Source organism: Hippopotamus amphibius, chromosome 14, assembly GCF_030028045.1.
Source record: "Hippopotamus amphibius kiboko isolate mHipAmp2 chromosome 14, mHipAmp2.hap2, whole genome shotgun sequence".
NCBI lineage: Eukaryota > Metazoa > Chordata > Mammalia > Artiodactyla > Hippopotamidae > Hippopotamus > Hippopotamus amphibius.
In genome coordinates this window covers 2245159-2257818 of record NC_080199.1, presented here as the reverse complement: position 1 = coordinate 2257818, position 12660 = coordinate 2245159, and the positions used below count along the sequence as shown (strand labels likewise).

At 53.9% G+C, this 12660-nt stretch overlaps 1 protein-coding gene across 7 annotated transcripts in view; it reads right to left on the bottom strand.

The window, feature by feature from the left end:
- Window positions 1-12660, bottom strand: part of CARS2 (cysteinyl-tRNA synthetase 2, mitochondrial) — a 36557-nt gene that overhangs the window by 12517 nt on the left and 11380 nt on the right. For 6 of the 7 annotated variants that reach the window (XR_009048946.1, XM_057707023.1, XM_057707019.1 and 3 more), the window contains exons 4-7: window positions 9614-9685; window positions 9430-9535; window positions 6410-6493; window positions 2754-2883 (exon numbers count right to left, since the gene is read on the bottom strand). Coding sequence is in view for 6 of the 7 variants with exons in the window: in XM_057707023.1 (XP_057563006.1) it covers window positions 2754-2883; window positions 6410-6493; window positions 9430-9535; window positions 9614-9685 (392 nt within the window). In the remaining variant the exon portion in view is untranslated. Of the gene's footprint in view, window positions 1-2753; window positions 2884-6409; window positions 6494-7017; window positions 7304-9429; window positions 9536-9613; window positions 9686-12660 lie in introns of those variants that run through there. The other variant, XM_057707024.1, reaches the window with a different exon arrangement.

Here is a 12660-nt window from a genome sequence, read left to right as displayed (position 1 = left end):
GCAAACGGGAATTGTAATTCTTTTTTCCCTTCATAAAACCTCTAATTCATAGCTTTTCCTCCTGGCAAAAAGACTTCATTTTCTCTGCTCTGGATACAATATGTGGTTTTTAAAAACTTCAGAATTACTTTTTCTTACTTTCACTAGGCAGAGATTACTGGTTTTCAACTATAACAACAAAAAAAGACTATAAAGTCAAGAGATTTTTAATTTGGCCTTTGAAAAATTACTATTTAAAAGTCACACATGAATAACCAGGTAACAGGATTCAACGTGACACACTTCAGCTCTAAGGCTACGCGTTCCTGAGCAACCCTGGTCCATGCTGCTGCATGCTGCACCTCTCAGGCTGCCGGGGGCACTCCATCTGTGCAGCTGTCACCAGAGCACCTGCAGACAGCCGGCACCAGCAGCAAGGGCCCAGGCTGACCAGCGGCTGCTTCAGAGGATGTCAAAAACGCAAAGATCAATTGAAAATGCAAAAGCCCGCACAGTGGACATGGGGGGGGGGTGCTGGGGCAAGGCAGGGGGCCAAGGAGCTCTGGAGGCCACTGCCCCCACCCCCGGGGTGTAGTTTTCTAAAAATGGTTAAAACAGATGTTTTCAAAGGTGCCACAGCCTCAGTGAGGTCCTTCCTGCTGAAGGCCGACTCTTCTCCCACGGGCCCAGCTCTGGAAAAACCACAGGTCACGCCTGAGCTAAGTGGTAGCGCGGGTCTTCCGGGACAGTGCATCCTTGGCAATGGGTTCCAGAGAATCTCTAAGAGTCCTTGAAATTCACATGCTACGAGGGAGCGCGTGAGAGGGGAGGGATCAGGACTGGGGAGGAGCGTGTGAGGCGCCGCACGTGTATTTGTGACAAGTGGTTGCTTTTGACAAAGATCTGAAGCAAGTATGACAAAGTTAAGATTTAACTAAACTGTGGGTCCATGGTGTCCGTGATGTTCGTCTTTATTCTTGTCAACACGTCAGACCTATTTTATAACAAGAGAAGGCTGAAAAGGAACAGAAGTCTATTTTCATTATGTAGATTTCAACAAAAATATTCAGTGGAGACATACCATTTGAAATATACTAAATGCTTCCTGCTTTAGAGAAATTACTTGAATCTAAAAGAGATCTTTCTACAACGCAATCTATATCCCACACTGCTGTTAAATCAACAAGTATTTGTAAATACTTGTAAGTGTTTACAGTAGAGCTAAGAGCTGGACATAGTTGATTTAAAAAAAAAAATGCATCTATTTAGGCTGCGCCGGGTCTTAACTGCAGCATGCAGAATCTTTAGTTGTGACATGCGGGATCTAGTTCCCTGAGCAGGGATCGAACCTGGGCCCCCTGCACTGGGAGCACGGAGTCTTACCCACTGGACCACCAGGGGAAGTCCCTAGTTGATTGTTCTTTAGTGAAAAGTTGGACCCTGCTTCATATGAACAACAGAGTCTGACACCAGGAGTTTCAGATGTGTTTCCAGGTGAGTGACAGACATCACCACAGGTGAGGGCAGCAGGGGAGAAGCGGAGGGGGGGGGGGGGGAAGGCAGAATCCCCTGTAGGTCTTCCCTGGGATGAACACGCTGGCACAGGCAGGTCGTGGAGGACGGGGCTCCCCCCGTAGAGTGGGCTGAGCCTACAGCAAAGACGAAGGCAGTGTGGGCCGGCGCCCGGGGCAGCCTGCGCTTAGAGAACGCGCGCCCACCCAGAAAGCTGCACCACACGCAACAGCCAGCAGGCGGGTGACTGGGCTTCCTGATCTTAAAATCTGGGGTGCAGCTACTAGTTTGAAATGGTCACCTTAATTGTTCTTTGTTTCTAATTTTAAAACCTGATTATAATAAATACCTGCAGCACATCAAATGTATCAAAATCCACCAGTTAGCAATGACACTAAAGGACCCCTGCAGCTCCAGAAACAGGAAAAACAGACACAAAGTTACTCACTGCAGACACTGGTAAGAGCAAAAGGTTAGAAACTAAATGTGCGCCCACAGGGCATAGCTCTGCGTGGGAACAGGGACAGGCTGGACGCGGAGAGCCGGGCTGGGATGCCGCCCTCGGAACCTGCAAGCGCACACACACACGCAGGCACCGCCACGGGATCGCCGACGCCGGAGGAGCGGTCCACAGGGAAGATCTACAAAAGGAAGGTGGACGAGGCCCCAGCAGAGACGCCGAAACCAGGAGCACGGTGTTCCAGAGAGGCCGGGGGCGAGCGCCGGGTGACGGTCACGGGACCTCGGACACCAGAGTGAGAGAGATGCCCAGCAGACAAAGTGGCGATGCGTGCACAGAGAGAAGACACAAAAAGGAGGGCCCCGCAGGGGAGTGGGGACCAGAGAAGCACTGTGTTGACAGGGGTTCCCGAGACAGACACGCCCCGGGCGAGGCGCCGCCCGAGATGAAGGACCAGCAGCAAGGGCAGACGGCAGCGGGCACCGGGGGTGGTGCTCGAGGGGCCTGCTCCACGCCAGCTCTGGGGCCGAGCCCACCACGGAAGAGGCAGGCGCCCCCGCGCTGGCGTGTGGGATGGGTCACTAACTGCCAAGCGGCTCCTCTCTTAAAGAGACACGTGCTGATGCTGGAAGATACACGCGTCTCGCGGTTTCCCTTCTCACAGCCCGTCCGGGCGCTGCGCTTCCCTCCCACCTGCTGCGCGGGCACGGAGGCCGGGCCGCCCGTCTGCACCCTCCGCTGACCCAGCCAGGCACCGCCCGCGCATCCACGGCACAGCACAGGCGGCTCCGGAAAACCTCACCTGGCGATGGTGGAACATTCGATGTGCCAGCCAGGCCTGCCGTCTCCCCAAGGGGAGGCCCAGGACGGCTCCCGGGGCTTGGCCGCCTTCCACAGCGCGAAGTCACTGGCGTGCCGCTTGTCAGAGTCAGCTGCCAGGGACAAACGGTTAATGAGCAGGAGGGAATCCGGAACCGACCAACACGGCCGCCGCCACCAGGCAGGACCACGTCCCAGATCCTGTTTCTCTGAGAAGGAACCGCGCATGTCTCGCTTGTCTGTTTTTCCCTTTCCCCACCTGAAGGACAGAAGGCTACCAGATATTTTTATCTAGAACATGCCGGAAGCACAGGGTCCCCCCGCGATGCGGCCAGTTTCAGTAAAAGCTGAGTACCGAGTGGGGGTTTCAAGTCACGCACTGATGCTGACCTGAGGGGTCTCCTCCACACCTGCTCTCCTGCTCCCTCATTCTCTGTCTGTAAACGAGTTTCAGAGTAAGTTTCCAAAAAGAGATGATAATCACATAGAGTGAAGAGGAAAATACCGAAGTATCAATCACATTTAAAAAGTAAGAAAACTCACCCTGAATAGCCAAAGCAATCTTGAGGGGAAAAACCAGAGCTGGAGGAATCAGACTCCCTGATTTCAGACTATACTACACAGCTACAGTGATCAAGACAGCATGGTACTGGCACAGAAACAGAAATATAGATCAATGGAGCAGAACAGAAAGCCCAGAGATAAACTATGGTCAACTCATCTATGACAGAGGAGGCAAGGATATACAAGGGAGAAAAGACAGCCTCTTCAATAAGTGGTGCTGGGAAATCTGGACAGCTACTTGTAAAAGAATGAAATTAGAACACTCCATAACATCATACACAAAAAATAAACTCAAAATGGATGAAAGACCTAAATGTAAGGCCAGACACTATAAAACTCCTAGGGGAAGACACAGGAAGAACACTCGACATAAATCACAGCAAGATCTTTTTTGACCCACCTCCTAGAGTAATGGAAATAAAAATAAATAAGTGGGACCTAATGAAACTTCAAAGCTTTTACACAGCAAAGGAAACTATAAGCAAGATGAAAAGACAACCCTCAAAATGGGAGAAAATATTTGCAAACAAATCAACAGACAAAGGATTAATCTTCAGAATATATAAACAGTTCATGCACCTCAATATCAAAAAAGCAAACAACCCAATCAAAAAATGGACAGAAGACCTAAATAGGCATTTCTCCAAAGAAGATATACGGATGGCCAAGAGGCACATGAAAAGCTCAACATCACTAATTATTAGAGAAATGCAAATCAAAGCTACAATGAGGTATCACCTCACACCAGTTAGAATGGGCATCATCAGAAAATCTGCAAACAATAAATGCTGGAGAGGGTGTGGAGAAAAGGGAATGCTCTTCCACTGCTGGTGGGAATGTAAATTGATACAGCCACTATGGAGAACAGTATGGAGGTTCCTTGCAAAACTAAAAACAGAGTTACCATATGACCCAGCAATCCCACTGCTGGGCATATACCCAGAGAACACCATAATTCAAATAGACACATGCACTCCAATGTTCATTGCAGCACTATTTACAATAGCCAGGACATGGAGGCAACCTAAATGTCCATCAACAGATGAACGGATAAAGAAGATGTGGTACATATATACAATGGAATATTACTCATCTGTAAAAAGGAATGAAACTGGGACATCTGTAGAGACATGGATGGACCTAGAGACTGTCATACAGAGTGAAATGAGTCAGAAAGAGAAAAACAAATATTGTATATAAACACATTTATGTGGAATACAGAAAAATGGTACAAATCAACCGGTCTGCAAGGCAGAAATAGAGACACAGATGTGGAGAACAAACATATGGACACCAGGGGGGGAAGCGGGGTGGGGGGAGGGGAAGAGATGAACTGGGAGATTGGGATTGCCATATCTACATTACTAATAAGAAAAAAAATCAAATTGTACACTTTAAGTACATGCTGCTTATTGTATGTTAATTACATCTCAATAAAAGTTCTTAATAAAAAAAAGTAAGAAAACTCAGAAGAGGAGGGTTCAAGGTCATTGGATGAGTCGGTATGGGGTTCTCTTTACCTTCCAAAACCAGGGCAACCAAGATGCCCTTCAGTAGGTGATGGATAAACAAACGGTCCATCCAGACAGTGGACTATTATTCCACGCTAGAAAGAAATGAGCTGTCAAGCCATGAAAAATCATGGAGGGGGACTTCCCTGGCGGTCCGGTGCTTAAGACTTCGCCTTCCAACGCAACGGTTGCGGGTTTGATCCCTGGTCAGGGGCTAAGATCCCAAAGGCCTCACAGCCAAAAATCCGAAACATAAAACACGAGCAATTTTGTAACAAATTCAATAAAGACTTAAAAAATGTCCGTATCAAAAAAAAAAATCTTAAAAAAAAACAAATATGGAGGAACCTTACATGCATGTCACTAAGTGACAGAAGCCAGTCTGCAAAGGCTAGCCTGTATGACTCCCCCTCTGTGACATCCTGGAGGAGGCAAAACAACAGGGGCAGCAGAAGGTGAGTGGCTGACAGAGGCTGGGGCGGGGGAGGACGCCCAGGCAGGGAGCGCTGTGTGATACTGCAGCGGCGCGACGTGTTATCACACATCCCTCTAAACCCAGGGAGACCCCAAGAGTGACCGTGACGTGGACCACGGCCTCGGGCCGATGCTAGCGTGTCAGTGCCGGGGCACCACGTGGTGGGGGGTGCTGGTCGTGGGCGAGGCCGCGCACACAGGGACTGAGGGTGTTCGGAAATCTCTGCACCTTCCACGCCACTCTGCTGTGGACCTAAACCTGCCCTAAAAAATAAAGTCTGTTTTTTTTAAAGTGTTGCTGATGCTCCAATGTGTACCTATGAGGAGCTCCTCCTCTGCTTCCCTCGGGCCGAAGCCACACCGCGCAGGCGCGGACGGGCCAGGCGGCAGCAGAATACCGACTGAGCACAGGTACCAAGAGCTGATCTGAGGAGTCACCACCGCCCTGGGTACTGAGACTGAAGTGACTCGGGTCACGGGGCAGGAAGCGGGGGCCTCAGAACAGAGACGACGCGGACAACGTGCCTCCTGGGTTCTGGCTCACTTCTGTCTGGTTCTGTTCAATGTCAACAGTATCCTTTAACATCACTCTTAAACGTCAATCCCAATCTCCCGGTTACTGCTGATACAGTCCTATGTACTTACTATTTCTTCTCCATAGAAATCACTCTGCAGGAGAGGGTACAGGAATAGACTGGAACACAGCAGGAAAGTAACAGATGCAAACACACATACGGGAACTTACTACACGGGGAGGTTTACACGGGAATTTACGTAGCATAGAGGACCTACGGGCACGTGACGTGACAGCAGCCAGATGGAGAAGAGCGCTAAGCTGTGACGCCACGGACGGCCTATGCGCGTGCACAGCGACCCGGGAGGAGCAGGAGGCCGCGTGTCCCGCGCTGTGTGGACTCCATACTCCACATGGTCCCTCTATTTCAAACGACCCGACTACACTGGAAACTCGGGTGTGGTCAACACCTGGCGACGTCGCCGCGTCTGAGAGAGCAGACGCCCTCCCCCACCGGGCACGGGGAGGTCTGGGCTCCGTCCCCAGGGCCCCGCGGGAGGCAGAGGCGGCACCCACCTGGCTCTCCCATGGGACCGGGGGCCACGCCGACCAGCCTGCCGTACTTGTCGCCTCTCGACTGCAGGTCGAAGTAGACGTTGCCTGTTTCACAAAGGGGATGGTGAAGCTCATTTCTCAATCATCAACACCTACACCCACGCGCCGCACAGCGAACGGCAGTTAGAACGTGAACCCGGGACACGGCCTTGGCCGTCGGGCGCCCTGTCCACTGCGGGTGTACGCCAGAATCAACCACCACAACCCTGCATCACAAAAGCACGTGTTTGGACACATCACCGGTGTGGCTGTGGGCGCGAAAATGCAAATGTCAGTTCTTTATAAAATGCTGAGCCAGTTCTTTTTCACAAGAAGGTGGGGGGGGGGGGTGTTCATTGCTGGCCTGCATCCAGCTCTGGGCCCCATGCTACCCCCCAGTCAGTGAAGGAACCCCCTCTTAATCCAGATCCCTAAGCCCACCTGCCACCCTGCCACTCAGACGACGGGCACCGCCTCACGCAAGCATCCCCGTGGAGTCCTGTCGCGGAGGGGCTCACGGGCTGCGGGTGCAAGATGGCCCTCCCCGGGGCCCCTGCAGAGCCAGGCAGCCACCCCGCCTCCTGACTCACGAAGAGGCAGAGCCGGGAAGGCGGGGTGCGGGCCGCAGCTCTGGAGGGAAGAGTCCTGCCCCGAAGGAGCCGGCGCTCGGCAGGCTGCGACCACGGCCATCAGATCCGCCCTCCTGACCCGGCCCCTGCACGCCCGGCTCAGCGTGAGGCCCGAGGTAGGCTGCGACTGGTAACCTTTGTAAACTTCTGGTTTCTACGCGTCACATCCTCTGTGCTGACACAGTCACTAATCCGTATCTGCACTGTCCTTCTGGGGACAGTGGCCTTGATCACAGGTTGCTTTAAGATGCAGCAGGAGGCCTTGACTGTCAGAGACCCAGTCCTCAGTCACCCTCCAGCCCGGCTGGCGGGACAGGGCAGGCACCCTTGGCCGGTGGCACCGGTGTCGCAGGAGGGAAACCGGTGGAACGGCATGGAAACAGAGATCCCAGGTGACTGGGTCCTCCCGTCCCCCTCGGGGTCCTTCCTCTTTCCTCAGTTTATCACTGAGCCCGACCTATGTGCTGGCGTAAAGCAGCAAACGTGGATAAATACTGGGGGACCTGCTTTCCACTACATCAGAACGCGGACAGCACTTTGAAAACGCTGACAAGAGGGAGAAACGGCTCCTGTAAGAGAGAACACGCTTTTCTGAACCTGGGCTTACCTCACCCACTTGCTGAATAATTTTTCACAAATAGTTCAAAGCTCCAATCAAAGCCAAGCTTCTGTGGAACTGCCACAAACTCCAAATTACTGGAGTTTGAGTTAATGTAAATTTGTTTTAAACGAATTATGTTTTATTATTAAAAATGTGCAAACAAGCACAGTAATAAAACAGGACACCACACAGCATTTATCCTGCAGCGCATCTGGGTGAACCCCTGGTGCCCCCGGACACTGGTCTCGGGTCTGGTCACTCCTCTCCCTGCAGTTACAGGACAGCAGGGAGACGCCTCCTGTAGCTTCTGGAGCAAACGTGCATCGGTGCATAAAGGGCCTCACCCTCCGTGAACCCCGCGTCATCACCAGAGCTGGGCACTGGATGGAGCCCTCTTGCATCCCGTGGCCTCTGCATGGGTGGTGCCCCCCTTCTGTCTAAGACACACCCCTGTGTTCCCTCCGTGGACCTGAAGACGCTGACCGAGTCACTTGTCACACAGGACACTGGTCTTTGGATGCTCTGTCTGGTCCTTCCTTCGGGTCCAGTTTAATTGGCTTAGGAGCTGCTGTTTTTTGTCTGGGGGCCTCAGGGCCAGGCTGCATCTCAGCGTTTCGCTGCTTCCGGGATCTCGCCTTGTTTTCAGCTGCACCACCTCCTCCCCAGCTGTGCCTCCCAAATCCAGAGGCTGCCCATTCCTGAAACCCTGACCAAGGCCTCCTCCCTCCCAGGAAGCGTTCTCAGCTCTGACACCCACACCGTCCCACTGGGCAGCCCACCCTGTGCTGCCTTATTTGCACATCCTGTCAGTTGCTGGACCAGGAAAGCCTCTGACCTCGTGAGTAACGCCCGAAGTGCCCAGCCCGGGTTGGGGCTCTGCAGGTGCTGCCCTGCTCACTGCAAGTAAAGGACAAAGGAAGACGCGTGACCCTAGACGCAGCTTACAGGGATGACTGGACGGGGCACACCCTTCCTTCCTGGTCCTGCCCGAGGGCGAGAGATGAGCGGGGACCCTGCCTGGAACCGCGAGCCTGTCTCCCTGCAGCCTGTGCCACGAGGACCTGCGGGTTTTCCCTCACTGTACTCGTTCAGGTTTTGTCTCTAAGAGCATCAGGTGTTCTGCACAAGTGACCCAGTCAGCGTCTTCAGGTCCACAGGGGAGCACAGCCGGTGTGTCCTACACAGCAGAGGGGATACAGCCCCGTGCAGAGGCCCCGGGACGCAGGAGGGCTCCGTCCACCACATCGAGCGGGTGATGCTGCGGGGGTTACGTGGGGTGAGGCCCTTACTTCACAGATGCGTGCTGCAGTGCTGGGACATCTGCTGTTACTCCCATCGGCCCATCAAAAACGACCCTCCCCTACGCGGAGAGGGAGGGCCAGTCCTTAGCAAAGGAGTGGGTCTTCAGAGGGGCCGCCGCCATCCCCAACTGTGTTACAAAAATTATAAACAAAGTTGAAAGAAGGCTCCGGTGCAAACTGTACCCCCATACCCCGGACTTCAAGGCCCCTGGCACTCGGCCATGTGTGCTTCCTCTAGATCCTCTCTCAGATGCTCCTCTCGTAGTGATGGTGAAGGTATTTTGAAAAAGAACTGATTCAACAGTTTTACAAAGAGACACCATCATAGAAAATCTCACGTTTCTGCCATAGGAATCCTACCAAGACAGACAGTAAGACGTTCGGCCTGTCCCAGCCACCAACAAATATGTGTCCCGTCCGTCAAAATCCTATGGGCCTCACCCAGCGATCAGGTTAACAAGATACCGCTACCTTTCACGGTGGAGTAAGCGTGCCCGTTACCAATGATTCTCTCGATGAAAGCGATTATCTGAGGAATGTTTTCAGTGACCCTCAGGTGCACGGTGGGCGGGAGAACCTGTCAGAAAACAGAGGAGAAGTGCAGCTTCCCCCGCTCCACGCGGAGGGAGGTCGGCCCCGCTTCTCACCCACTTACCTTCAAGGCTGCCATGTCCTGTTTAAAGTCTTCCTCATAAAGATTGGCCAGGGAGGCGGGTGACACGTTCATCTGCAAGAGGACGAGGTGAGCGTGGGACTCTGGAGGGTTCACGATGGGACCACAGAGGCATGGCAGCCCCCACGGGCCCCCCCAGCCCGGCCTCTGTGCGTCCCGCTCGCAGAGGCGATCTAGTCGTACTCGTCACTTAGCTGCTCAACAAGGGTTACTGCCCTGCTTCCTGGCTGGAGAGAAAAAGAACTAAAAATGTCATGATTTCCATTATATAATTCAAAACAACACCCCAAAACACACAAAGCAGGCTCTGCTCTTTTAGGACCAGGACCAGCCAGGTCACCCGGTCCCACACAGCACCTGAGCTCCTGCCTCATCCTTCTGGGCGGGGGGCCAAGAGAAAACAAGTCCGAAGCACACGTGTGAGGAAATGTCTCAGGAACATCTGAAAGCAACGCAGCGCCTGAAAGTGGGGATTCTGACGGGTGTTCCATCCGGAAGGGCCAGGGCTGGACGTGTGGGGGTGAGAAGCCCCACAAAGGATGCTGACTTCTGAACACAGGGGCACGTGGGGGCACGTACCCCGGCTCCGGATTAAGGAGGGGGGGACCGGCACACACTGCTGTCCTCCCTAAAACACGTCTTACTTTTCGGCAGCAAAGTCCCCCGGGACAGAGCAGGACACGGATGTCCTGAACCCCACGCAGGCCCGCGCCTCTCGGCTCTGCCGGCATCCGCCCCTGCTCTGTGCCGGGCGCCCCCCACCCCGCGGAACAGGCCCCCGTGTCAGGGAGACACGTCTGCCCTGGAGGATGACGGCACTCTCCCGGGGGGAAGGCCACCCCGAGCCCCGTAGACGGCGCTCGTCCTGGAAATCGAGGCCAGGCAACGTTTGCCGAAGAAATCAGCCCGGTGAACAGAGTGCTTTCCGCGGCGCGGTGTCGGGCAGGACGACGGAGCTCGCTGCCCCAGCCTCCTCTGCCCGTGGCGCGAGCCCCAGCGGACCGGCCCTTGGAGGGCTCCTGGGCTTCCCGCGCACGCGGGGGAGACGGCTCCGCGGACGGAGGCCGCCTGGGCCGCGCCACCACTGCTCGGAGCGCCCGGACCCGGCGGGCCGCCTCCGGAGCAGAGGGGGCCCCTTAAGCGAGAGCCCCGCGGCTTCACATCCGCCCGGGAGACAAAGGGCCAACCAAACAGAGCCCCCAACTCGGTGTCACTGTGCCGCTTCCGAAGGTGCAGGTCACACGCAGCGCGGGACCCAGAGACCAGCCTTTATCTGGTTTTAGTTCTCTGCACAGGAATGCTCGCTCGGGGAACACGAGTGGCATAAAGGTGCCCCGGCCTGGCCCGCCTCCCAGAAGGCGAACACCGTGAGTCATCTCAGGGGCACGACCGTGGCCCCCTGCACGTCGGTGCCTCCTCCCAGAACCCCCACACGCAGCCTGCGCCCGGGCCCCCGCGGCTGACGCTACGCGGGGTCTGGGACCCGGGCACGCGCTGCATTCACGCGCATCTCCCAGCCGGCGCGAACCTCGCGCTGCCCTCTCCGGCCGCGACACACACGAGCGTCCGTGTACACACACACACACACACACACACACGTGCACAGCTCTGAGCTACAGACGCACACGCGACGCCCTGGTCGAGGACACACGTGCACACCCTTGGCGGGCTGCTGCCAGCGCCTCAGGAGGAACTTGAACCTGACCCACCCCGCTCCCGCGCGGTGCCGGCGGACGGCTAGACCTCGTCCACGTGATGCTAAGCGGCGCCTCCTCGCTGCGTCTTTAACCCGCGTTTCTCGTATTGTGAGGGAACCTGAACGTCTCACGTGCTGAGGGACCACCTGCACGAAACCATCTGAAATTAACCATGTTTCTACTGAGTTGTAGGTCCTTTAGGTCTTCTCTTATTGATATGTAGCAAGTATTTTTAAAAGAAAAGAAATCGACCTTTTATTCCCAGGATGAATTTCAATTCTTTTCACAGTCTTTCAACTTTATGGTTATTTTACAGCATGTAGAAAATTTCATTTTTATATTTAGCCATCTTTTACATTTCTCAATCTTTTCCGGGTTTGGAAACAAACTCAGGAAGCCTTCCCCAACACGAGTGCCTCAAGGCTTCCTCCAGTAATTTCTGACTCCACTTCTTTCACGTGAAATCTCTGATCTGCTTCAGATTTGGTGGTGAGGCTTGTATCCAACGTTGGTTTACTTCTTTCCCCAGATGGTTGCCCAAATGTCAACACTTTTTACTGAGTAATTCATCTGTTCCCCATTGATGTGAAATGCCATCTTTATCGTAAAATAAATTTCCATGATTTCGTGTGTCTATTTCTGGACATTCTAGGGTGCTCCATCATCTGTCTCTTTGAGTGACTGTAAATTAATGTTTAACCGCTACAGCCTCCACAGATGCAGAAGGCAGACGGGGTGCTGGGGCACGGGGCGGCAGGAGGATGGGATAGAGAGGGCTTCCGGGGGGAAGGATGGAGACAGTGATGGTGACAGGTGTGGAGGGTTTATCAGGCTGGACGCCTCATGGGCACTACATGCAACTTCCCCCAGGTCTGTTCTACCTCAATGAAGCTGTGCAAAAGGGCAAAAGAATATATTTTTAAAGGACTTTTTATAGCTTTTTAACAGTTTTAATATTTGGTAGGGCTACTCCCTCCTCAATACTCTCCTTTTACGGACTCATCCAGGCTCTTCCTGCCTTTTGCCCTCCCACAGGAACTCTAGAATCAACCTGTCCAGCTCTGATAACAGGGACACACTTGCTCTTTTAAGCAGTGTGTCAGGGACACCTCTGCCCAAACAGACACGTCCTGCTCCACACGTGGTGGGGACGGGCTGGGAACGTTCACAGGTGACAGTGACCTGGAAGCGGACACAAGCTGTTGCTGGCCTGGGGGAGGGGAAATCGTTCCAACACTAAGACTTAGTTTTAGGCGGCTGGTCCCACCACACCAGGGGCTCGAGATGCTCTCTCCACAGAACAATGTATGGGAGACGCTGCTGACAAAGGGT